Genomic DNA, 27,656 nt, shown 5'->3' with positions numbered 1-27,656 from the left:
AGCAAGTAGTTAATTACGCGGGATGCCCTAAAGGGGCATACCGTGTCTAAAAACGGGTCGATTTCTTTTTTTTTTTTCCTTCGTAGTAGCTACAAATCTGAACATTAATTTATTCATTAAACTCTCCCCTCTCCTACTCGGGAAGTATTGTTCTGATTGTCTTCAACAGAAGCTAGGGCCAATCAAAATCAATTCTTGTCGCTTATATCGCGAGGGAGGGGACCCACTCACCCCTACCTGTGTGACGTCAACGCATCATTTGATTTATTCATTAAAACTGCATTAAATTGTGGCGCCATATTGTTAACATGTTGTGGACTCAAGTGTGCCGTTCAAACGGAAATTTCACCATTTTGAAGCGGTAAATCGAAAGAATAACTTCTAAGAAGCACTCGACATCTAAAACGGTGGAAATTGGAGAGTTCCTGGCGAAGGAATCGTGCTTTGTTTGACAGTCCCGAACCACGATGGGAGACTTAAAAGAGGTCATTGAGAAGCTTACGTTATCGTAATGGAATTTCCGGTGAGACCCTTAGTAGCGTAACACAAGGGAAACAACATAACGCGATCTTCGTGATTCAAAATATTCCATTAGCAAGAATAGTTTTATCAATCTGCGAAGTATACAGTTGGAATAAATGAATTAGCCACATTAGCCAACGTCAGCATCTCGCGTAAAGCCAGTATAGGCATCTTGTTTCCTTTCAAGTCCCCTCCCCTTCCCCCTTAATCTTAAAAGAAATCAGAGCCAGTCCAGCAATGGTCAGTTCAAAGAGGAAGTATCACGCGAATTTGATATCATTTCAAAACCCAAAAATCTTTGTCTGTCAACAGAAACAAAAATAAAATGTCTAGTTCTGTTATAAATTAGAATCGCCCCAGTGCAAATAAAACTATCGATTAGTGCCTCTGGCCAGAGACAGAGTAGGTCGGAATGGACTGAAACTTGAAAAATGTTAGGCTAACGTTTTTCAAGTTCTCGTATTTTTGTTCCTAGACAGTGCTATAACACGGATCACGAGTTGTTCCTTTCTAGAATTGAGTTAATTTCTTTCCTCTTGTTGTTCTACAATTATCTTGTAGCTATGTGAAGGTCTTTAATATTTCACCATTTTCAACAAAAGCGGTCAAAAATCCCATGAAACTTCCCCTTTAATCCGCAGGAGCACCCAACAAGGACATTAAAGAAAACTACTAAAAATACTGTTTCCTGCATTTCCGAATCAGTTTATGGCCTTTCATAAAGGAAATTTGGCAAGCTAACCATAGTTAATTACAGGCAATAGTTATGAAACCAAACAAACTTCTTTGTTATATGTTTTTGTTTGCCTTTTTGACCTTGACCCTGCACAAACAACAATAGAATTTGGAATGTGTTGGAGCAACTGACCAATCGAAACGTTTTTGTTAAGATATTCAACTGTACTGTAGACGTTAAAACAAAGGATTGTGCAGGGTCGCGGCCCTTCCAACATAAATTGCGGCACCATTGTTTTCATGGCAAGGTTTCCTAACCAGTCCCTTAATTAACTATGAACTTCCTTCGCCAAAAATTTTAGTGAACGTAATCTTATTCTCCAATCGAATTTACAAGCTGCTGTTGAATTTCCGAAAATGCTAGCTTGGCCAGTTTATAAACACTTTTACGACGTACTCGCCCCGCTCCGCTCTGCAAACAAACGGGATTAGTTTTTCAGGGTTGCGGAAGTTTCAGCACCCTGAGAAAAGGAGGCTCTGTTCGCAAGGTGAAGTTTCAGGAGACTCCTGGCTAAGAAAAATTTACCTCCGATCGGTTTGAGTTAAATGGTCTGTACGAACCGATATTCTGAATCAAGTTTATGCAAGCACATAAATTATATTCGTTTCTTTTTCGTTGTTTCGAACTTTGTAAGTTTTAAATATTGTCTTAACGCCAACAAACAGATCACTTTAGCTATCCCAGGTTAAAATCTACTCGGTCTAATACAACGAATTAATGCCATCACGCAATTCTGGGTTGCATCCAAAACAGATCAACAGAGACTGGAATCCTTTAAATCTTACTGGATTCCATAGTAACATACTGACGGAATGTTTTTAAGCAGCTTATAATTTATTGTTAAATGGCACGATAGTGACATCTACGCCGCTTTGTCGGCCCGGCTAAACAGTTCAGTCAACTACTTCCTCGTTATTAGACAAACATCGATATATAACGAAGGTTTTGGTCGTTTTCCCACAAATTCGTTCTGTGTTTCTTTTAAAACGAACCCCCGATATACGTATAACGAACACGCCGCTCCAGTTTCCAATGTCTTGGCATCTCTTTATATCGGGGCTCTGCTAAGCAGCGACGAAGGTAACGGCAACGAAAACGTCACCTGAAAATATAACTTCATTCCATTTGTGCTACTTCGCGATTATTTCAACTCGCTCAACTTCTACAGAAACGGCGAACTATCCAGGAACCAAATTGGTAGGAGTGGCGTTCAAGTTAAGAAAGAAAGTGAAAAATTCACCGTCGTGTGCTCACGTTCTCCAAAAAACCTAGAATTTGGTCATTTCACGTGGTTGTTTTGCTGAGGACAGCGAATAAATGTACCAAAATGTAAAATGCACATGTAGAGTGATTGTTTTTGCTCATTAAACCTTTTGTTTTGTGGCGTTGTCGCAGCTGTCGTTGTCGTCGCCGTCGTCGTTGCTTAAACTCCCTACTAGAGAACGACGAGAACGACTGTATTAAGTTCGACGTTTGAATCAACTCATTAGTCGAGCAACAGTCGAGCTTAATTCGGTTTCGTTCGGTACGATGATAGCTCGATGTTTGAAGGGGCCTTTTAAGAAAACTAATCCCTGCCTTCGTTCCCCACCATCAAATCGGCTTGTGCTAAACAGTGCGGCTCTAGTTTGGTATTTCTGAATCAAACAATACATATTCACGTGAGCATCAGAATTAGTTACTGATCATGAGTAGTACTTTGTTGTGATATTGTTTACAGCTGTACAAGGTGGATCTAACTTTTGAGTCTGTGGAAAAAAGCTTAATAAAGTGCAACTGTTTCAATACAGTGGGAGCTCTCGTAAGCGGACACCCTCGGGACGCGAAAAAGGTGTCCGTAACTGGAGCTGGCCGCTTAGGAGAACAAACTTTTCGCCCTTGCGTGACGGCGAAAATTGGAACAGTACTAAAGTATGCTAAAACAATCTTAGTAGAACCATTTTTGAATGATTAAAATAAGACTTAAGAGGCTAATGGGATTTTCTTTCGGGTGTCCGTTTACGGGAGCTTAAAAACAAAGGAAAAGTCTAACCGGAGTGTAGCCGCTTACGAGAATGTCCGCTTGCGAAAATCAGTGTAAATACAGAGTTGGTATTGGAGTTCCAGACGGACATAAGTGGTCCTGTCCTCTTACTAGAGTAAAATAAAGTTGTGTACGCAACTTTCCTGTTGTATTCTTTGTTGTAGTGCAGATTGTGTGTATGAAATCAGAAAGTGTGACAATTCAGTTGTCAAGGCATCGAGCATTACGTTCTGTTTCCAGTACTATCAACTCTAATCAAAGCTCTACTTCGGAACTGTATCAAAAGGAATCTAGTTTACTTAACACTTAATTTGACTTCGCACTTCCACTTACCAGAGATAGAAGTAACTAATGCAAGCACTACTACAGACAGTACGGTCTTCATCGCTGCGGCTTGTGAAACTTGACAGATTGAGAGCTCACGCTTTTACAAACTTAGTAGTTCTGAAGAGGCGAACAAAACGAGTTAAGATTCGAGCGCTGAATTCGCCTGTTGATCTGATTACGCTGTAAAGTCACCGACTATACATCCTATTAATGCGGAGTAGAACTGGAACTAGCCAAACGAGTTTATACTTCCGGTGAACGTGATTCCCTGTCGTCAAGTGTGGCTAACCCGGAAAAATTTCTTAAGCGTTATTTCCCCGCCCAAAGTTCCAAGAAATCTCGACTTCCCTATTCCTGTTTGCGCAGTCAGACTGAAAAGCATTCTTTTATTCTTTTTATTCTTCAATTTTTCCTTCAATCATGTACAAATCACAATCAAAATATTGTTTGATGCACCCATCTAGTTACTTATGAGTTGAGCACTGTTACAAGGCGATTGCAGTATTTTGTGCAGTCTATTTGCGCAATTGCGCAACAGATTTCAGTTTAACCTCTTGAGTGTTGTAGAATTTCGCATCACTTTGGTCAACGCTTCTAAATGATCTGAAACGTAAACATCTGGAACAGCAAATGCGTCAAGCTTCCCTAAAACAAAGTATCGACCCTTGTGGTACTTTTTTTCTTAAAGCGTGATTGAGTCGTTATACTTTTTCATGAACCGTGACTCAAGTCTTTATTTATTCGTGGTTATCAATTTTCAATTCAATCTTTTCAATCCACGTGAACGCAACTTTATAATCTAGGATAATAAGTGAATTGCCTTGTTTGGCGCGAATTACTTTCTGGTTCTGGTAAATGTACAGTTGAAACTTTGCGATCAACTTCTATGCTACACTGTCAATCGTAAGACAGACGATTACGTGCATCAGTGTATATGCGATTATTAAGTTGAATAGTAATCAGTTGATTTAGTGTCTACAAATCCGCAGTGATGGAAGAAGCTTGCCAGGTGTTTGCGATTAAATAGCAAACCAGCTAAAGAGTTAACTTTAGAGCGTAAATAGTCTTTCATGTAACTGTTTAGAGAATGAAAAACATTGTTCCGTGAAATTGTTTCTTATTTATACGTGAAAAAGTGATCGCCTCGATCGATTTTTTGTGAACGTGATAGAATTTTTTTTTGTCACGCGTGAAAAGGCCCTCCGGCTATTTTGACGTGATTGAAATTTGCAAAGGGATATATAGGACCCTGTCTCTACACCTCTTAAAAATATTGCTAGCTTTGGTATCTGAACAGTGTTGTTGAAGAATGTTATTTTTAGAGATCAAAATTAAATTGCTCATTAAGCTGAAAGCGTTTGACGTAGAATTTAAGGAGCAGGAAGCTCCACCTTTAGTAGCTTGCTGCGCCTAGCTAGGTGTTCCGCTTTTATTTTAAAAAGTTCTTTTATTATTTAGATGTATTTTGACGTGACCTCTGTTCTGTTGTTTTCATACAACCATAAAACTGTAAAACCTCCATTAAGCTTCCCTCTTCACTTTCCTTCTCTCTGTGGGGACCAGGTTAACGAAGCGCTCATACGATACACTGCGGAGTTAATTCTCCGATCCATCATTTGTGTCCTTAGTACTAGCAGCACAACACTCATTTGTACCCTTCACATTCACATTGCCTAAATTACCACCATAATCACCCACGCCTTGCTCCGGTCTGGCCTCATAGCTCAATCGGAAGAGCAACGGACGAAATTACTATCAAATCCGTGGGTTCGATTCCCGCCGATTTCGAGATATTTTCTTTGCGTTATGCGATCTCCCATTCCCTTAACATAGGGCTATTTAAAAGTGCTCAGTGAAAAATTCAAGGGGTTTACTTTATATTTTAACATACACTACTGAGTTAATTCTCTGATCTATCATTTGTGCTGCTTGGATAAGTTGTATGCTAACCATTGTTTTCCTTAAGAGCAGTCTGTATCTATGGTCTACCCTTAAAAGTCAATACTTATGATACATGTTATGATCACGGACTCCCGATACATTTTGCCTTAGAAGGCCTTCGTGTAACTAGACTGAAGGTAAAACTCATTTTATTTCTACCAAAAGAATAAGTCCATTCATAAAGGCGGATTTGCAACTAAAATTCACGAGACTAGCGTGCCGAATATTAAATAAGCAATTATCAACCACAGCAATTCTTAAAAATCCGATGTACTCAAGTCACTATGTTATCAATATGCAACTGATTCAGTTCATTGTTTCCTGACTAGATTGGCGTAAAAAATCAATATATATACAAATGTAATTTAGGACATTACGTTGTAAGCTTTAGCAATGCTCTATGTATTTACAGTCGTGAAAACAAAGCTACTTGTTATTATTATTAATTATCATCATAAAGGCAGTCTAAAACGTAAAAATACCTCCTAATATTAGTGTAATGATTGGGCGTCTATATACGTAACCCTTATAGTGATAATCAACACTGGATGGGATCCTAGTTAAAACTATTCCTAAACTTAAGTAACTATATGCTATTGAAAGCTGGTAAGGAAATGTCTGTAAAATCCTAAACTCGCGTTGTTTTCTTAACCCTTATTAAAAGAAAAATTAACATTCCATTCAACAAACCTATAGCTAGACTTAAAAGGCTATATCTACATAGATCAATCCAAATTGAAATCTTATAATGAAAATATTATTGTTGTTGTTATTATTATTATTACTATTATTATTACTATTATTATTATTATTATTATTATTATCATTATTATTAACATTACTTTTTTAAAGATTTTTAACTTTGTATACGTTATTTATCGATCAACGTCTTTGAAAAAGTTTTTGTATGGATATTCTTAGCATGAACTGCAGAATTATGAAGCGCTTTTTTTTTCCGATACCGATATTTTTAATCACCTTTCTGTATTTGTTTTTTTTTTTTGTACTAATAAAGTATTATTATTATAACAATTATTATTATTATTATTATTATTATTATTATTAAAAAATTGTGCTTGAAAATAGCTCTGTTGTGCTTGGAAATAGTCGCTTTTTTTTAATCGAAATGAATTTTAAATATTGAATTGTAAATAGGTTTTAATAGCTCTTTTTTCTACTTTTAACTTGTAAATATCAATTTTGCTTGGAATATTATAATAAAGAAAGATTTTATTTATTATTATTATTATTATTATTATTATTATTATTATTATTATTATTATTATTATTATTATTATTATGCGTTAATCAGTCACTGCTTGGGCAGGAAGCAGGAAGTCAGTTTGAACAAGCTCCCCGTCTCAATTTATCGCTTACCCCCTCAACCTCCCCCCCCCACCCCCCCCCCCCACTCCACCCCACCTTTGCACGTTAGAGGGCCTACAATCAATACTTTAAAACTGAGGAATGCCAACTGCTAAAATGTCGGTCAGTTTTTTCAATTGGAAAACTTGGTTTTCGATGTGCAGAAGTATTACTATACGGTACCAAGGTAAGAATGGCACTGTGATACATGACCCAGTGTTGTGTTGTGTTGTCAGTTGGCCTGCGAGGTGAAATTTTGGAAAATATAAATCATAAATCAAGTTTCCTTTGTAAATATTTTTGTGGATTTTCGGAACAATATAACCTTTGCCACGCAACAAGGAAACTGATAGCTGAAATTAATCATTTGTCTCACGATTGTGTCATATGGGTGTAGATAGTCACGTTTGCACAGCTGTACTGCTTTCTTCATATTAAGTAACAAGGAAACTCTTTCGCAAACTTCGTGGTTAACCAAAAACTAAAATTCCCTTATTTTGCACTGACTTTGAGGTAGAATTTATCCGATTTTCTCAAGAAGCTACAAAATTCCGTGACTTTGAAAAGTGTTTTTCCCTGTCTTCTCCCTGACCTTGGCAACCTTGTTATGTTAAAAGAGATTTTCATTTAAATTGTTAATCGCTGAAGCCAGTCGTGCTTGCACATGCTCTCTTTTCTTTTGTTTGAAGGGATTTTAAATCGTTTTAGTAGACTTTCGACGAAAATTTTAAACTCAGTGATTTAGGAGGATATAACAATAACGCGTTGCTCACGAGCTTTCGTTCAGACCTGTTCCAATGTTTGGGTCGAATATTATTAAAAAATGGTCCATTTACAAACAAATAGACAGGTCTATTGATTGCTCGGTAGCTTTCACTTGAATGATCACACTTCAGGACTTTATTCACAGACTCAAAAGTTAGAATTACCTTGTACAGCAAAATAAACAGCACCACAGGAACGTACTGCTCAGTAATTTCAGGTTTAAAAGTTGGGACGACCATAAATGAAGATTTTTAGCTTTGGCTGTTTGATGGAAAGGGTTTAATTTTAATACTTGATCCGGATCAGAATTTTTGCTCCACAGTTATGTCAGATTGTTGCGATAACCAAACATGACACCCGACCCTATTCAACCTTCCATCGTTTGTCTCATTACTTAGTCAATCTGTCGGGCCAGACATTCCGTCGCTGCGGCACGTAGCAATCATTTACTACATTGATGAAAACCGTAAAAGCACAGTTTAATGTCTAAAGAAGGGAAATTAATCAGAAAAGGGGCTTAGTAGAAACGAGGGACTTCAGTACAAATCAAGGGGTTTGAACAAAACTTAACTAGTTTTCATACAACTAACTACCAAAACGGCTGCCGTGAAAAAACCTCTATTGTCAAAGTTCTTGGCAATAGTCAGAAATTAAGCTTGTTTGACGGTTACGATCAAAAATGCAGATTGAACTCAAATTTAATTGTTCTTCCAGGGAGAAGATCGAACACAATAGTCACGCAAACATGATTTGTGTGTCACGCTATTCCTCTTGGGGCCATAGAATAACGGCAGCGCTCATAGCGGTGGAACGTTGCCTAACAGTCTGGCTCTGTCCTTCAAATAACAGATGGCTATGCAGACGGATTCTGTTGACTTTGTAGTAGAAACATTTCCTCTTGAGCTCACGATCACAGTACATGAAAAAAGTAAATAGGACACAATGTAACTCTTGATTGTAACTCTGGCTCTGAAGATTAGTTGTACTACAGTTGAACCTGTATATAACGGCCCTGTATTAAGCGGCCACCCTCTATTAAGCGGCCAGTTTTTAAAGTCCCGATTGTTTGCTCATACAAACGCTGTATTTGTTACCTTATTAGGCGGCCACCTCTGTTAAGCGGCCGCGGCCACCCTGCGGCAGTTCTATGTTTGTCTTTCTTTGTTATTTTTACCTGTATTAAGCGGCCACCGTTGAATGGAAACTAAGCCATATGTTATTTTATGCGGTATTTTATTGTGTTTAAAATGCGATCCAGCATCACTATAAAGAAATAACATGTGCAAAGCTACTGTAAGCTGATACTCGGCCGTTTAATATAGTTAACGCTTTTCAGATGTCCGCAATGTGCTGAAGTACAGTACCATATCACGAACGCTAAAAAAATGTTTGTTTTGAATATGCTTCACTCTTTAGCAAGAAATTCCTCTTTAATTAACTTGTTCTTCAGCCATGTGACATTGAACATTGAGCGTAACAACTGTGAACTGTAAGTCATAGAAATAGAGCACTGTACACCGTAGAAGAGTAGAGGACAATTTATCAGTGTATAGTACTTTTACACAATGTTACCTATTCTTAAACCGTTAAGTTACAAGTTGACACTGAACTTTGTTTAAAGTATTGATCACTTGAAAGAGTGTTGATTGTCCTATTGTTTCCTTGCATGAAGTTTTTTTTGTATCATATGCCATTAAAATTGACATTAGACCACGCCCAGTGAGTATTTTTAATGATCCTGTATTAAGCGGCCACCTGTATTAAGCGGCCAGTTACTCAAGTCCCGAGGGTGGCCGTTATATACAGGTTCGACTGTAGTTGAAATATTGGTCCAAATAAATAAGCCCTTTGTCGTAGTGCCAGCCCAGCAATCAGTTTGGTTTATTTACACGTTAAGTGACGTCTGGAACGTGCATTTCTACTACAAGAAATCCGGCATCGGAACGTATTCAGAACAGTTTATTCGGCGACTCTTGCTACTAAACACGGAGCTGTTTTATAAAGAGCATTGGCCTGACCAAGCTGCTAGTGATTTCACTGTAAAAGCTGAGTTGTCAACATCGCATAGTGCGCATCGATATGCAGCCCAGACCCTAGGCCTCAACGCGCTTGTCGAGTTAACCGACCTTATCTATTATCGGGGGCTTGGGGACGAGCATCCTTCTTTTTCATTTCGTCCAAAGTTATGAATGAGACATCAAAGCAATGATTACGTGTCAAAGGTGAGAGAAGCAACCATCATGCAAGTACTTGCTTAATCGGAGCTTGTCTCGCAAACAGACTTTGGCATTGACGTAATGTGGTACCCCCTTCATGTTAGCGACATCACATGTCCCAGGTCCAACTGTCTCGGCCACAAGGTCATCATCGTCATCTTTATCGCCATCAGTATAGCGGCTGCAGAAGTTCAAAGCACCCTGTACCACTTCCAACGACTCGGCCAACAACAAGGCGGGAGGAAGGAGAAGAGAGTTTCTCCGTGTCTCCAGACAGCACAGCTCCGCGCAGGAAATGTGTCGTGGTTTCAAAACTCATTTTCTGAAAAGGAGAAGAGTTCGATTCGATTCCAACCCGATTGAAGGCTTTGATGGTCCCTTCGTAGGTCATATAGTCTGACACGAGGCTGAGGTGACGTGGATCCACGTGAATACCGTAAGCACTGAATACGTTCTTCAATTCCTGGTAAAACAAGTAGAAGATTTTTCACATTATTATAGGGTCACAGGAAAGTACTGCTCGGTAACTTTTATTTGAATGGTCACACTCTAGAATTTCATCCACAGACTCAAAAGTTAGAACCACCTTGTACAGCATAACAAACAGCACCACTAGAAAATATTGCTCAGTAGCTTTCATTTGAATGGTCACACTCTAGGATTTCATCCACAGACTCAAAAGTTAGAATCACCTTGTACAGCATAATAAACAGCACCACAGGAAAGTACTGCTCAGTAGCTTTCGGTATAACGGTCGCACTTTAGGGTTTCAGCCAAGGACTACAATTGAAGAACCACCTTGCACAACACAATTAACATTACCAGAAGAAAGTACCGAGCAAAAACGTTCATTTGAACGGCTAAACCTTAGAATTTTGTCAACAGACCGAAGAACGTTTAAAAACAACTTGAACAGCACAAAAAACAGCAGCATAGTAAAAGTACTGCTCAATAGCATTCACAAGGATTTCAACCACAGACTCAAAAGTCAGAAATACCTTGTCCAACATCACAAACAGAACCACAGGAAAGTATTCCTCAATAAGTTTCAACGTTTACGTAAACGGCCACAATACGGAGTGGAATTATCGTTATCCACAGAACCAAAAAAAAAAGAATTTCATTAAATTACTCAAAGGTTAAAGGGGCACTATCATGGAGATTTCTCTGTGTTTTGGTCGAAACTGATCAAATATTTGACAAGATACCTTTTCGCTTACATTCAAAAATGCTCTTAGAGCAACGAGAATAAAATATTAAGTTTTTTCTCCTGGGAAGACCAAACTATAATCAGTTTTTAGCGATTTCTCCAAATACGCTGGAAGAACTTGAATAAATTGGCCAATTTTTCCAAGTTTCAATCCATTTCAATCTTGGCCATCCGCGGCGAAAGGTGACCAACAATAGTTTCTGTGTAGTAGTAGGATTACTGTTAACAAAATTAAACTATTATTTTAACGATTCCGTCGATGGAAATATGTCTTTTGGACATTCAAAGTAACATCACAAGTGAGTGACACTGCCCCTTGAAAGGGCTAAGCCAATTAATGCAAAGTTTCTCCGATAATTATCTCACAAAAGAAAAAAAAAATTATTATTGTCTCCTTAGTATGGAGCTACTAAGTCTACTACAAAATGCTAATGAAGTCCATTGAAGGCTACCCCGTATATTGTTTGTTTTTATCTACGGTAAATGGGTTCCCAGGCATGAACACATTTATGCTCCTGAATGGAGAGAGACAAGCAGTGCCAAGTATTGACAACAAATGATAACCTACCTGCATTATCACTTTTCCTGCTGCTTCAATACCGTATGTGTTGGCCATGGCGTGAATATCGTTTGTGTATATCTTTGAAAGGTCTAAAATATCTGCGTGTTGCCAAGCCGCCTAAAGAAACAACCAGAAAGTCAAGCAACAGCTAACCAATCACAGAGTGCATCAATCAATCAATCAATCAATCAATCAATCAATCAATCAATCAATCAATCAATCAATCAATCAATCAATCAATCAGTCAGTCAGTCAGTCAGGCAGCCAGTTAATAGGGCAGGCAGACAGTCAGGCAGTCAGGCATACAGCCAGTCAGTCAGGCAGGCAAGTAGGCAGGCATGCAGTCAGTCAGTCAGTCAGTCAGTCAGTCAGCCACTCAGTCAGTCAGTCAGGTATGCAGGCAGGCAGTCAGTCAGCAAGGTGGGCATGCTGTCAGTCAGTCAGGCATGCAGCCAGACAGGCAGTCAGTCAGGAAGGCAGGCATGTAGTCAGTCAGTTAGCCAACCCGTCAGTCAGTCAGTTAGTCAGCCAGTTAGTCAGCCAATCAGCAAGTTAGTCAGTCAGTCAATCAATCAGTCAGTGCTTTGGTACTGTTTGCCTACAGCGTCTCCAATCTAACTCCTCACTCCTCTCCTTTTCTCGGATAACAAGCATTAGCCGTGATTTACCTGTAAATTTACGCCTTCTGTTTTCAGCACTGATGTATCATTATTTTCCACCAAAAAGCATCTTTTAATTTTTGGTGTTTCATACACAACACTCTGCGAGAAAAAAAAAAAAGGAAAGACCACGTATTGCTACAAGGAAAATAATCCTTTTGCTATTTAGCAAATGTCAGTAACGTAAAAAAAAAAAAAAAAAACATTCAAGTTGATCTAAAAAAGGAAAGACCGACAAAGAAACCACTGACATCAAACGCATGACGTCACCGATGTGTCAAGCGAACTACAATCGTAATTCAACGTGCGTTCTAATACTCGTTAAGGAAAGTTCTGTCTTTCCTCACTTAACTAATCGCGACAGCGATATGATAATTCAGATGCTCTGTTCAAAGCTTTACATATGAAAATTAGTTTTTTTTTGCACATGAATGAAAAATAACCAAAAAAAACCAAACTTTCAGAATAAACACATTGCACTTAGCCTCGCTTTAATAATGAGGCTGAAAGCATCTCGAAAATAGCCTATTACGTCACAGCTAAAAACGGCTGAATTGCTTAACATACGATAATTATCTGCTATTTAATGCAAAAGACCATGACATGACACGAACATTTATCTCTTCTGCAAATTCTTTGTTTTTCACACCAATGACATTGTTTTTTGTTGTTTTGCACATTCCTACCATGAAAAGAAAGGAACTCTTTGTTTCAACAGCCAGTCCACCTCTGTTTAGTACATTACGGAGTGTTGCGGGGAAGAAAGTGGATAAATTGGGTGCGTTGTGCGAATGGTTAGCCATACTCCGTGTGGCTCGAGCCTCATCATGCTGCTGTGATTGGAAAGGGATTAGGATACCTTTAAGTGGAGTTTTTAAGTCCTGGAGGACAAGGTGGCGTGGGTCTTTCACTGTGGCTGGTTGCCATTCCACTGAGTCTCATTGAGTCAGTGCACGTGGCCGCGGCAATTTTGGCTCTCTTTTCTTTAACTTGTTTTCGCAGGGCCACCTTCCTTCTTTGTTAGCCAATCGTTCCTCTTCCAAACACAGCGTGGCCAATTCGTTTTCTAGCGCGACGATTTCCGCGTCTTAATTTTCTGGCGGTTCTTCCTTGGAGTCCAACCCTTGTTTGCACGGCGAACGTTTGAGCTTTCCTTCGCAAAACTTACTGGCAATTCCCCACAGATGTTCGCTTAGTGATTCACTCCATCTCGCAAACCTGGAGATTTTCTTTGATGTTTCGCCCTCTTTCATTGCGTTTTCCATAGTAAAGAAAACTATCAAAACTACTTGTACATACAGCTGTTTTGACAAAGGTTGTTTAAGAAAAAGCGTAAAAGCGTACGAGACAATGCAGAAAGGTTGTCTGCGAAATACCCAATCAATTTCAATAAAAGCTCAGAATCCATATTGCCCGCCATGTCAAGTCTTCGCTGTAAGGTCGAGGCATTATGGATTCTGAGCTTTTATTGAAATTGATTGGGTATTTCCCAGACTCCCTTTCGGCATTGTCGCGTAGGCTTTTACGTTCTTTTGGACAACCTTTGTCGAAACAGCTGTATACAAAAGTGTTGTGCGTCTCGCTAATGGCGTAAAAGGCAATCGGCCTAGTTGTTCAAAGCCCGATTAAACTAGTCTTGGGTTAACGTGAATTTTGATTCAAGTTTATTTACCAACCTATATGAATTCTTCCAAAAGATTTTGTCCCTCAGCAAACTTTTCTTAAAGGGCCCTAGTCAGCCACACCTTTGCTTTTGTTTATATGCGAGAGTTTGGCTATTATATTTCATTCGGAGCATGTCGAAATGAACGAAATCACTGTGAAACTACTAACGATAACGAAACATACTTTCAAGAACACAACTTACAGTTAAGCAATAAGATTTCGCTTCACCATGCAATATCAATAATTTCGATGGCATCGAAAATGGCGGAGGCTGGCTAGGGTCCTTTAACCATTACCTTAAAATTAGCCTTTAAAAATATTCTTAACGAGCGAGATGAAAACCTCGGTTAACAATTTTAATCGTGGATTAGCTTTCAAACAACCGGGCCATGTGGCTAACATTTGCCTAGTAAGCGGTTTATTTACCTTCTGGTAAGCTACGCCCTTCCTGCCACAAGAAAGGTTGCGATTGCCATTTTCCAACGTGGGCCACCTATTTAAAGGTCTAGATTTATAATTAACTTGGATTAATATCCACAGCAATAGCGGACGTGAGCGATATCTTCGCTAAATCCACCAATATTTACTTTGCTTAATAATGGTAATTGAACTGCCGGAGTGGAGTGCAATTTGGTATGAAATCATACGCGTGATTTCGAAATAGAACGAGCGCGCAGCGCGAGTTTGATTTGAAATCACAAGTATGATTTCAGACCAAAATTGCACGACACAAAGTTCAATTACCACTTTATTACACCTATTTTGAAACCACAGCATGTTATTGTCAATATTAAAATTCTATTTTTGTTACTTCATTTCCATTTTGATGGGCTAAAGAAAGGATGTGATTTGGAGCAAAAAATAGTGCAATTTGGGAATAAATCGCACTGTTGAGAGCCAATCAGATTGCAAGGATCACCAGTGATTTCAAAATGGGTGTAATAAAGGCGAGTAACTTTTAATTAACAGAATGCCAAAGGTTTGGACAATCTACAATCTTTATTTGACATTACACGCTGCCGTGTACTAAGTACCAGACTAACTGCTATTAGTTTTAAGACGGTGCCTCTTAATATCGAAGTATTTTTACGCGGTTCATGACTATGCGGGAAAAACAGATCTTAGTATGGGCTATCGTGATCCAAAAAGAAAAATTGGGGGGTAACCACGCATTTTTTTTAGAGATAATTAAGCAACAATAACTCTAAAGAGCTGTAAAAAAATAAAGCAATGTATGGGTTTTTTTTTTTTTCCAAATTGAAGCTTTATTAACTCTGAAAAATACATGGTAACCCCCAATTTTATTTTTGGATACCAAGAGCACTTGAAAAGTTGTGCTTTCTCCGCATAGTTTTAAACCGCGCAAAAAATATCCCTATATTAGTAGGCACCACCCACAGGAAACCCGAGTATCTCGAGATGCGCAGAACGTATGCGCAGTCAAAAAAGTAGGCAGTTGTCACAATGTTCCCTAGACTATAACCAAATTACAATGACTGCTACAGTTCCAATTAATTATATTTCGCCTCGAACAACCTGTGTTCACGCATACACTTCTTATTTTTAGCAAAAACAGCGAAAGTAACTAGCCCCTACATTCTGACTATGGCATCTTTCAACCAGAAACATAGGATCACCATTGACAGTGCTTTTAAAGGTAGAGCCAATACACAGCCTGGAACTCCCCCTGTAGCTTTAGAAATGTCCAACAAACTCGTTTTAAAATCTTTTTCCAGGGGTTTTCTGTCAAAGGCTGATACAAAAGGCGAGCTAACTTCCGTTGTAACGGACGTCACAGAAGGTCGCACTGTTATTGACGATTGACTTGCTTCTGTTGAACTGCCACTCAGACATGACTTGTTGCGTCCCGCTTCAGGGAACTTGTCGCATTTCATTCGTTCAGGCCACGAGAAACCATACTTGATCATAAGAGGCTCGCAGCCGTTTCTTGCGCTTTCACAGAGCGACCGACAGGGAGGCACTTCTTCTTTGGAGTTCAGTAAACACAAAGGAGCGAACATGGAGCACAGAAAGGGCTTGAGGTCTGACGAACAGTTGATTTCAATAAGCGGCCAGAATTGGTGAACATCAAGCGCTGCTTCTTCCTGTGTGGTATGGTTGAACATGTTCGGCATGGAAGTTAAATTGTAGCCAATATTTTGACACAGAGGAATCTTAATCTCGACGCATTTCTTCCCTTCGATTGAAGCGAAGCAGAACGCACTGAGAAGCAACAAAACTGTAAACTCGATCTTCGGTGCTATCGCCATTGCGCTACACATGTATTTTCAAAGCAAGTTCAGTGTTTAGTCTTCGAATGTCACCCTTTTCATTAAGATAAGCCTTAACTGTCATCAGATCACTGATGTATTGCGGGGCAAGTCCATAAATAGCTCGGAAAGTAATTCAATAATTTCTTGAAATAAACACGTTACTTACTGGTAGCCAATGCAGAGAATGTAATAGTGGAATTGTGTGGCAATATTTACTCTCTTGAAACATAAGACGCGCTTTTGCGGTCTAATTCTTTGAAGTTTCTATTGCTGATATGATATCAAGGTATACCATAAAACAGACTGTTACAATAATTAAGTCCAGAAGTGATAAAAACGTAGATCTGAAAAGTTGGGCGGGAGACTTCAAAAAGCGAAGTGACATGGCCGAGACTGGACTAAACGTGCTTTAATGATTAGTTTCGAGAAAACGGCCAATCCTCGCCAGAACCTTTGTGGTCCTTTGTTTATGAAAAGATGGTCTTCAAAGGAGGTCGCGATATCTTGATCAATTTACAAACACTTGGAATGAAGTGATATGACGCTACTAGTTGAATTAGATTAAATGACACGCTATTTACCGAGAATAGTGATCAACATCAAATTTCTCCTTGTAATATCAATGCTTATTTAACCCCTGAGGTAGTAAGAATTAAGGATATGATCACCCAAGGTGAATTTTATCGATATGTTAATAACTTCTCCCCAGAACTTTTATAAGAAATGTATGGGGACAAGATAGGGGAATTTGTTCTTTAATATTAGGGGTTAAAGGGTGAGAAGCTCGCAGGAAGCGAGGGACTGTATGTATACAATATATACTTCGTATGTTTAACAAATTATTCCACGAGCGTACGTTGGATATCAGATAATTGATGGCAAAAGAGGCAGGTAGCGCCCATTACTTAATAAGTTTTACGCCTACCTGATTGGCCAATTTCTCCACCAGAGAAGCCACTCGTATTTTGAAGTTCGTGACTGGAAACTAAAAGAGGCAAAAGGTCAAACCGTAAGCCAACGCATGGATAAGCAGAATTGCTAAATAACGGATGTGATGAATAATAAGAATGATGTATTATTCAGTAAAGGCTGGTTTCCATATGATCGCGGATCGCAGATCGCAATGAGGTCTGCGATCGTCTGCGATCATATGGAAACATACTCCTACGATCGCAGACGATCCCAGGAGATAGAACATGGTTCTATCTTCTGCGATCGTCTGCGATCGTGATCGCAGGATCGCGGACGATCGCAGAAGTATGTTTCCATATGATCGCAGACGATCGCAGACCTTATTGCGATCTGCGATCTGCGATCCGCGATCATATGGAAACCAGCCTTAAGAGACACAGGCATACTCGGAAAAAATCCAAGTGCTCTTATCAGGAGTCGAACCTAAGACACTTGCGTTCGGCTGTTGTACAACTGAGCTACAGGAGACGCGTGGGAACTAAGACCATTAAACTAGGTTCATGGGAAAAGCATCCTGCATACTGCTAGGATTTGAATGTAATGTGTGGCATATACGCAATGGAAATAAATTTGATGGCGAATATTCTTCAGCCTGGTGAATAAATAAGAATGATGTATTAATCAGTAAATGACACAGGCAATGAATTATATAGTCAAGTACGCCACTCCTCCACTCTTCTAGCTTCTTAGAAAACAGGAATTGAAACAATAGATGTTTGCAATTTGCAAGGAAAACTCGGTTGGGGCCACCGTCGGAAGGAAATTAAACTGAAAGAAATCAGGCCTACTGTGTGAAATAAGCCACTCGAGTCTCCTTGATACGTCACTGAAAACGTCCGATATTTCCGATGTTTTCCATCCGGGTTATGCTAAAACAATTAGGTTTTTAATATCTAGCAACCTCAAGCTTTGCCATCGTAAACGTCGATAGTGGTAAAGGGCGTAATCGGGAGCTCAAGCAACGACGACGGCAACGGCAACGACAACGCCACAAAACAATAGGTTTAATGAGCAAAAACAATCGCTCTGCACGTGCGTTTTACATTTTGGTACATTTCTTTGCCATCCTCTGCAAAACAACAACGTGCGGTGAATTTTTCAAGTTCCTTCTTAACTTGTTTGCCACTTCTACCAATTTGGTTCCTGGATAGTTCGCCATTTTTGTTAAAGTTGAGCGAGTTGAAATAACCGCTAAGTAGCACAAAAGAAATAAAGTGATATTTTCAGATGACGTTTTCGTTGCCGTTGCCGTTGCCGTCGTCGTTGCTTAAGCTCCCTATTTAGGCGCTAAAGCTGTGCATGATAACTAATATGGCCGCCTATTCAGCATCCGATCCACCTTAGATGTGGCAGATGATCGTTAAGGGGCTCTTTCTCTAGCACGGCAATGTGGGCTCTGAGAAAACTGTCTTCTCACAAGCGATCCTGAGCCGTGCGATAACAAGCAATCAAACAAAGATTGTGTTCCTTATATTGAGACAGTTACACCAGATTATGTGAGCATTCGTGTTTTGCTGGATCAACACTCTAAAGAAATTATCAAACCTCGTATAGAAAGTATTAGCAGGAAGGCAGGCTTAGCAAAAAAGTCTGGACGACAAAACCGACCCTGTTGTTTGCCAGTGCTCACCTTCAAGGAAACTTCACACCATTCTTCTTTATCGACATCATACGAGTAAGACGCTACGTGAATGTCAGTCTCTAAAACACGCTGGAAATAAATACGACTTAAATTAGCCTTAGAAGACAGGTCACAAAACTTAAGCAATACTTCATTGTAAGCTGAAATTGTGACAAAAGTTCGATATGTACTGTTTTTATTTTTCTTTGCTCACTCTCCATTAAGCCACGTTTCAATTAACTTGTCTCAGGAAGTCTATTCATATAAGCTTATAGTTTCCTAAGGCCTTCTTGTCACATTTACTAACTGGTGTAATTAAGTTCGGCTTCTGTTCAACCTATTTTGGGTGCACTATTTCTGTGGGTGACTAAATGAACTAAATAAAGAAAATAAAACTGTTGCCTTATTACAAATAAGCGAAGCCCATAACAGTTTTCGTCAACTTGAAAGGCAAAGATGCCTGTCCCCTGTGATGCTACAGTGTACATTCGCTGTTGTTTGCCGTTGCTGTTACTGTTGTTTGTTAATGCACCTTTTGTTTTCGTTGTCATTGTTGCCACAACAGATCACGTTGCTGTTGTTGTCTTCTTTGCTACACTTGTTGTTTCAATGCTCTCGTCCTTGATGCTGTTGTTGTTATTGTTGTTCAAGTCGTTGTTTATTGTTAGTATTGTTGATATCACTGTTGTTGCCGTTGCTGTTGTACAATTTTGTTGTTACTCTTAAGGCACGTTAACTGCCCATTACAAGTTTGTTCGAAGAGGACCCACCTTGTTTGGGGTAGAGAGTAATTGAAGACACCACCTATCTCATGAACACTACCGAAAAAACTTTATTGGCTTTAAAATTTGAGTTGACACAACAATATTCAGGTAGCAAGGGTCAGCATTGCTAGCGAGGTTTTATTGTCATTTTTTACTGCTGCATAGAGGGATGGCTATGCAATAAAGACATCATCTTTTGAGGTTGAGGAAAGGGGGATGCAGGCAGAGAGCACTATCTTTTTTGTGGTTTGGTGGGTCCTGCTCGAGTATAGTAGTTTCGACCACGTCCCTTAGATCTTATTGTCGTTTAAATTGTTTTTGTTTTCGCTGTTGCTGCCGTTAAAACTGTCGCTCAAGTAGCTGTCTATTGTTGTTGTTTCTTTCTTAGTTACCTGTACTCGTGCGCTATCAACACTCGAGTGACGTCGTTTCGTTTTCTTTGTTTTTTCTTGGCTTTCACTGTCATTAAAGCTCTGCTCTTCTTCTTCTGCATCAAATCAATAATCAGCAAATTAAGAGATCGAAAAAAACTAAAGAAACCAAATACTAGCAAGCCATTCTAAAAAGCTAACTTCCACTGTCTTAACGTGTCTATCTTTAGTCGAACGTGGTGCGCATGGTGTTGTGGGACTGCTTTTGACAACCTTCCCATCAAGCCGTGTATCCCTGTTTTCCCGCTCTTTTCGCGACGTTTAGAAAAAAGGATCTTTATAATGTAATCAGTTGGTAAACACTCGGGCATTTAAGATGTTGAGGCACAGTAATCCACCACGTCTGACCATTTCATATTCAGGTAATGGCAAACAAACTTCTTACAACGCGTTTCAATATGCAACTAGTTTGGAGAATTTATTTAAACATGAAGTTAATCTCCGGTCCTAATCCATATTACGGCAATCTCTGATCATTTTCTATATTCTAATCACCTGCATATTTGGTTATGTATTAATCCTGCAAAGAGAAAACAGATGTTGATCACTGTGTTACATACCTCCATTAGTTGACTCCATTCTTGAACTCGAGGTCTCCTCACTGCCATCATCATCTTTTGAGGAAATAAACTTCGTTAAAATCACGATATCTTGAACCGCCGAAGAAAACACAGCACTGCTCCAGTTAATGAAAAGTTACGGTGTGGTTATACAAGGCAATGTTTCTCGAATTTTTCCGCGTAACAAAATAGTTGGCTGAAGTGCTCGGAAAAAATTGCTAGTGTTATACCCGCCGGGGACATTTTCTCTCAGCTTTTTCATTGCTGCAACTGTTGAGGCGTAGAACTTAACTATACGTTAATTCAACTTTGGGAAACGTAAAGATTTGTTTGTTGTAGGGTATGATACTTCGCAAACTTTACATGCAAGCAGCGTCATTTTCATGTTGCAAGGCAATTCACAAGAAACTTATTCAGCACTTGATTGCCGTCAGATGTTAAAGTGGGAAAAACTGCTGGTTGTACGAGGGTTAACAATTATGCAATAACAGGCCATTTACCTTTGCAATGAGGGCTCCGCACTATGAAAGCAAGGCTTTGTGCAATGCTTTTAATGAATGAATGAATGAACGAATGAACGAACGAACGAACGAACGAACGAATGAACGAACGAACGAACAAATGAATGAACGAACGAACGAACGGACGGACGGACGGACGGACGGACGAACGAACGAACGAACGAACGAACGAACGAACGAACGAACGAACGAACGAACGAATGAATGAATGAACTTTATTAACGTGTCAATAAAATATCTAGCAGCGGGTAATCCCTTACCTAATAGGGGACACCTAACTACACTGTAAGCGTAACTAAGAATCTAGAACTGTCCATTGTATAAAAATTATAAAAGATAAAAAAATATACATATAACAATGTCTATTTAAAGTACATCAAAACAGTGACATAAGATCGGGAACAAATATCTTTACGGTGAAAACAGTAATGTAAACAGGAAGTATAGGAATTGCATGGATGGCAGCCGGTGCAACCATCTTTTAAGAGGCTTGATAAATCACGCTTTCGTATTTGGGATTTAAAGGTTTTAAGATTCCTTGCAAGCCTCTCCTTACTGGATAAGTTCAAAATTCGTTTTGTTTGCATATGAAAAAAAAGTATCTTTCATAATAAATACTATGCGCGAAGCCTCGCTTTCATAATGAGGTTCAAAGCAACTCGGAGATGGCCTATTTATTTATTATAGGTTTTTCTAACTGACCTTCACTCTGGTATGCCAGTTCATGCTCTTCGTCCTCATCCGGTGCTTCATAACTAGCGTGCTGTAAAACAGAAAACAGGAATAAGTGACGTAAATGCACTTTCCCCAATGCGTGGTTACCCCTAATTTCCTTTTAGGATTCCAACAGCCCTTGCTAAGATCTACTTTTCCCGCGAAGTCATAAGCCGCGCAAAACTACCTTTGAATTAGTAGGCAATCTTCCTCAGTTAAGAAATTACAGGACTAGCACGAGATGCGCAGAACGAATGCGCTGTAGCAAAAGAAGGCACCGCCCTTAACTGTAACATGACCGACATGTGACGCATGAATTAGGCCTAAATGTCCATAAAGGGCGATTTACACGTACGACTTTCTCGCATGGGACAAGCTTACGACAAGAATAGTTTCGTGTAAATCAAACCCACAACTCACTTACGACTGTCGTGAACGTCATAAAGAAGTAGGATTTAAAACATGTTTTTAAATCCTACGACAATCGTAGGTATAGGCAATGCTGAATGACGAAAATTTTGTGCGATTTTTTGCATGACGCGAGCCGTGTGAGATCTAAAAGTAATAATAATAATAATAATAATAATAATAATAATAATAATAATAATAATAATAATAATCTTTATTTGTGCTTTTTTTAATGTACATAGTTGATTCTTACAATCTTGTAGTGGTAATACCTAGAATTAAATTAATTATTAGTTAAAATAATGTGCAAGCAAGGAAGCTAAATGAACCATTTGGTTATCTTGTTAGCTCCCTGGCTAATTTAGGTTCTAGATAGCAGGCAAAAAAGGCAAAAAAGAAAGAAAAAAAAATGAAAAAGCAAAAGGAAGGAAGAACTTATTAATTGTGAAATGTTAACTTATGTTACGAGGTCAGCATGCGACAGTCGTAAGCAAAAGGTGTACCGTCTAAATCGGCCTTTAGATTCCTGTGCCAGTGTGTCACACAAAATTCTTCAAAACAGATGATCAAAAGAAACCAGCATGAACAAGAATCCTTTGTGTTTGTGTACCTGCTGTCTTCTTTGCCGCTGCTTCGCTTCATTAGCATCGCCATCAGCGGCTTCTTCATCAGATAACTCAGCATTATCATCATCATCATCATGGTCTGCAAAAAAGTGAAAAATTACTCAAACAAGTAATGAGAGCCAAAGAGCTTGACGACTCTGGGTACGAGACGGTCTCACACCAGGAATTATTCGAAAGCCTGTTAACGCTAATCCCCGATTAAAAGTTAACCGAGGTTTTTATCTCGATCTTAAAAAAATGGTTTTCAAAAGCTGATTTTAAGTTAATGGTAACGACAAGTCTAGATCAAATTTAAGGGACTAAAATCTTTGGGAAGAATCTTTTACTAATTAGCAGTTAAACTAGAATGAAAGTTCACGTTAACCCAGGATTAGCTTAATCGAGCTTTGAACAATTGGGCCCAGAAATGGCCACATCCGCTGAAAACAAAGCGGGTGGGTACGTCCGTGGACACGTTGTAGTAACCGCACCCGACTGTCGATTGGGCTTTCAGTCATAGATCGGAGGTCATAGTACTTTCGGGGATCGGAGGGTCGGTGGTTCGAGGCTAGAATGGTGTGTAAACAGTCGTCTTGTTTTCTCAGGCAAGAAACGTGATTCAACCCCTTGCCCTAGCGTATAAATGGATATTGGCCAAAAAAAATAAAAGGAAAAGTTGAGAATAACCTGCGATTGACTAGCACCTCTCCCGGGGTTGGGAAAATGGGGGGAATAACAGAACTCTGGCTTCTTCATGCTAAAGAAACCGGGTTAAACTCGTCCATATGAGTGACCTAAACATATACTGAAGAGTGGGGGTTATTACTTCTGGAGTAAATAGAGGATATTATAGGGTGGCGCGAAGATATAAATTTTATTTTCGAGTGGTAAAATATTGTTTTTAACACCGGAAAAATGAAATCCATATCTTCAAGCCACCGTGTAATTTTCTTTTTATTATATAGACACGAGTGTTTTACTGACTGTTTGCACAAACAACCGTGAAAAAGCGGGAAATGACGTCACCAATATCCTCACTAGTGAGGATATAGAAAATATGCCACTCAGGTCCCGGATGTAGTTTTGTACGAATTTTACGAGTGGTGTAATTTCCAGTAAAACACTCGTGTCTATATAATGAAAAGCTTTGTATTACCGTTGTTTTGTTTTTTTGTTTTTTTGTTTTTTGCAATTCTTGACAAAAAGCGTCAGGTGCTTTCGTTGCAGATAAATCATGACCTATGACCTTACCTCGAGCAGCACCGCTATCGTCGGTGTTGACATTTCTCGCCTGATCACCGTCTGTTGCGATCTCAATTATCCTGTAAATTAACGCCCATAAAAATAGTTAGCGCCTCTTGTTAGCCCCGAGTAAGCCAACAGTATCCCGTTCAGATCTAAAAGCAATTCCACCTCAAGAAGATTCAATAAAAATCAATCATACACGCGATTGGAATGATAAAACAACTGATCCCAACGTGGAATAAAGTGTTGATATTATGTTTGTTGTTGGTCCACTTAGGCTCGAATGCGACTTTACCTTCCTACCTATATGTTCAGTGCTGAATGTACAATCCGTATAATTGGTATAACATTGTCGACTATTAGCCCACAGTTAAGGGGGTGTCTAAAATAACGGTTCCACTGCATACTGGAAAAAGAAAGAAGATTTTCGTCGCCTCTCGTCTCCACACTATGTGTTCAATATCCACAGTGCGTTTGTACTCTTCTATTTACTATAGAACAAAGGTACACTCACTTTTCGGTTGTTTTTGATTTTGTCGCTTTTAAAACTGCAGATACAATCTTCTTGATGAAAATTGACTCCACATAACGAAGAATTCCTGCAGATCTTACACAAAACTCGTCCTGAAAAAAAATTGTACGTCTGTAAATTAAGCTTTCTTTCTCCAAGAGACTACACTACACGGAGGCAAAATTAAACAAATGTTTGATCAACCATCCGTGGTTGGAAGCTGTTGAAATGAAAGTGATGTAGAATTAAGACAATAGGGAGCTTAAGGCCCGGTTCATACGTCGAACTTTACATGAGCCGAACCTAATCATTTGGTTCGGCGCATGTAAAGATCGACGTATGAATCAGTTAGGATCGACAGATTTGTATTTGGGTCGACCCGCCGTTCTATTCGACTGCGCCAGTCGAATAGAACGGCAAAAGTTTGACTTCGATTCAGACGTCGAATTTTTCATGTGCCGAACCAAATGCATACGTTACGTATAAATTATATAAATTATATCGATCCCAGAGGTCTGTGCATTCCATCGACTTGGCATGCCGGCGCAAAAGACTTCATTCTGAACAAGATGGCGGGAAAAGAGGAATGTGCTTGTTCTTCTTGTTTCGAAACAACTGAATATACTTGTCTGAGATGCGAAAGATTAAAAAAAAAAAGACTCCATTCTTGAAGTGCAGACGCACTTCAAACCGACAGAAACTTTCCAATACAGGCCATATCAAAAGCGAAGCGTCAAGACTTCTCAGAACAAAATCTTCAAAAACAACATTAATTTGAAGAAAACATTACTCTATTCAAACAGAGATTACGCAACAGAGGTTACCTCGATAACCTTATAAATAAAACTCTTTCAGAAGTCAACCTCCGCGAAAAAATGTCGGCACTACAAAACAAACTACAAACCCGCAAAAACATTTTGAGGTTTGCTATGGAATATCGCCCTTCTGTGCCTAACCTAAAACAATTCAGATGAGTAAATACAGGGGCCATAATCAGGGATGGAGACCGCAAGCGTGGGGTCCACGCGTCCCCATGAGTTGTATCAAAAAAATATATTTCTAGAAAAAATTGCCCCCCCCCCCCCCCCCTCACGTCATAAACCCGCGTGAATACACGCAAGCTACTACCTTATATGTGACACGGAAAGCAACTGAGAAAAAATTCACTAAAGATAAAAAAGTCCTTAACTGTCTGAGTACATGTCCGTAGAGTGTAAGCTTTTTTCATTCATTCAACAGTAGCAACGCACGCAGCGCCACCGTTTTGGGGCCTTTTTGACTTTACTGTGAGAGACATGTGATCAATAGGCCGCTTATTCCAACTTTTCCCGTCTTCTTTCAATTGTTACCTTTTCCTTTGTGAGAGTCTACTTCTTTAAATGTGGGCACTGAGGAGATATTCCCTGGTAGAATTTTAAAATTTGGACGCCATTTTGAACGGGTAGAAAAAAATTTCAATTTCTCCACGCGCGATCCTGGCCGTTTACACGCGTGCACGCACGCGCGTATGGCGCTATATTTTTCTAAAAATAGATTTTTTGGTACAACACATGGAGACAAGCCCACAAGTCAAAATGGCATCTCGTTACGGTCTCCATCCCTGATTATGGCTCCTGGTAAATGACACTTGATAGAAAATCAGCCTCTGCTAAGCGAGATCTACAAAGACCCTTTCTTACTTTCGTACAGAAAAGGGAGGTCTTTGAAAGACGTTTTCGTAAGACTAAATTAGCTTTCAAGGTCATATTCTTCCTATCTCGACCGGTAGGAGCCGTGTTTGGCCTGTCTTTATTATTTTACCAAACAAGCTCTTCCATTTCAGAATTCATCTTTCCCGCCATTTTGAATCTTGTTGAGTAAAAACAACAGCCGCTGACCACGAAAATCTACTTTCTCACCTTAGCTTTAATTAAGTTCGACTTTAGTTAGGTTCGACGTCTGAATCAACTGCCGAACTTAATTATTTGGGTCGACCTTAATAGGTATTAGGTTCGGCTCATGTAAAGTTCGACGTATGAACCGGGCCTAAGCAACGACTACGGTAACGGCAACGACAACGCCGCAAAACAATAGGTTTAATGAGAAGAAACAATTGCTCTGCACGTGCGTTTTACATTGTGGTACATTTCTTTGCCGTCCTCTGCAAAACAACAACGTGAAATGACCACATTCAAGGTTTTGTGGAGAATGTGAACGCACGACGGTGAATGTTTCATTTTCTTTCTTAACTGCTCAACTTGTACGCCACTCCTACCAATTTGGTTCCCGGATAGTTCGACATTTTTGTAAAAGTTGAGCGAGTTGAAATAATGGCGAAGTAGCACAAATGAAATAAAAATATATTTTCGGGTGACGTTTTCGTTGCCGTTGCCGTCGTCGTTGCTTAAGCTCCATTATTTCCAACAATTTAACGACAGTATGTTGTCAGAGTAGAGGTTCTCTTTGACTAATGTTACTTAGAGTAAATTCGTGCCCTGTCTGATACATGGCGAGCAATTATGGATGATAATTATGATAATAATGACTAAGAGCAACACACACTGCAAGACTCTACTTGCTGTTACCTTGAAAGATGTTTCACTCAGAAATTGAAATCTGATACGATGTACTCTTTCCCTAAACACAAATGAATATGAAATAATGATAAGAGTCTTCGTTGAGAAATACCAACGTCAGCCTTTTTAAAGAGTTTGTAAAAAGATTCTCCTTGGAGAAATAAAAAGGGGAGTATCACCCATTTTTAGTGTCACTATGAACAGCCAAAATAGCGTATTTGTTTCAATGGAATCGTTAAGATAATGGTTCAGTTTTGTTAACAATAACCCTACTAGTGCACAGAAACTACTACTAATCATGTTTGGCTGCGGATGGCTAGGATAGAAGTGGATTGCAACTTGAAAAAAAATTGGCCAATTTTTTTCAAGTTCAGTTCTTCCTATATATTTTCAGAGAAGTCGCTAAAAATTGATTACGTTTTGTTATTCCTAGGAGAAAAACCTTAATATTTTCTTCCCGATGTTGTAAGAGCAATTTCATGTTA

At 39.2% G+C, this 27,656-nt stretch overlaps 2 protein-coding genes across 10 annotated transcripts in view; both read right to left on the bottom strand.

The window, feature by feature from the left end:
• LOC146475365 (uncharacterized) overlaps positions 1-3,798 on the bottom strand; it is a 50,780-nt gene extending 46,982 nt beyond the window's left edge. For all 8 annotated transcript variants that reach the window (XM_085115763.1, XM_085115767.1, XM_085115769.1 and 5 more), the window contains exon 1: positions 3,615-3,798. In XM_085115763.1, coding sequence (XP_084971889.1) covers positions 3,615-3,666 — 52 coding nt within the window. In that variant the 5' untranslated portion in view covers positions 3,667-3,798. The remainder of the gene's footprint in view (positions 1-3,614) is intronic.
• Positions 3,799-7,791: 3,993 nt separating this feature from the next.
• LOC146475364 (DNA-directed RNA polymerase I subunit RPA1-like) overlaps positions 7,792-27,656 on the bottom strand; it is a 43,325-nt gene continuing 23,460 nt past the window's right edge. Inside the window, exons 27-39 of one of the 2 annotated variants that reach the window (XR_014865865.1) lie at positions 27,181-27,232; positions 24,620-24,729; positions 24,112-24,182; positions 22,866-22,960; positions 21,836-21,896; positions 20,613-20,666; positions 20,014-20,108; positions 18,867-18,947; positions 17,190-17,249; positions 12,336-12,428; positions 11,674-11,784; positions 8,588-10,358; positions 7,792-8,547 (exon numbers count right to left, since the gene is read on the bottom strand). Coding sequence is in view for 1 of the 2 variants with exons in the window: in XM_085115761.1 (XP_084971887.1) it covers positions 10,065-10,358; positions 11,674-11,784; positions 12,336-12,428; positions 17,190-17,249; positions 18,867-18,947; positions 20,014-20,108; positions 20,613-20,666; positions 21,836-21,896; positions 22,866-22,960; positions 24,112-24,182; positions 24,620-24,729; positions 27,181-27,232 (1,177 nt within the window). In the remaining variant the exon portion in view is untranslated. Of the gene's footprint in view, positions 10,359-11,673; positions 11,785-12,335; positions 12,429-17,189; positions 17,250-18,866; positions 18,948-20,013; positions 20,109-20,612; positions 20,667-21,835; positions 21,897-22,865; positions 22,961-24,111; positions 24,183-24,619; positions 24,730-27,180; positions 27,233-27,656 lie in introns of both variants that reach the window. The other variant, XM_085115761.1, reaches the window with a different exon arrangement.

This window comes from Pavona decussata, unplaced genomic scaffold (assembly GCF_977016875.1).
Source record: "Pavona decussata unplaced genomic scaffold, jaPavDecu1.1 SCAFFOLD_84, whole genome shotgun sequence".
Classification (NCBI taxonomy): Eukaryota; Metazoa; Cnidaria; class Anthozoa; order Scleractinia; family Agariciidae; genus Pavona; species Pavona decussata.
This window is presented reverse-complemented; position numbering and strand designations above follow the sequence as displayed.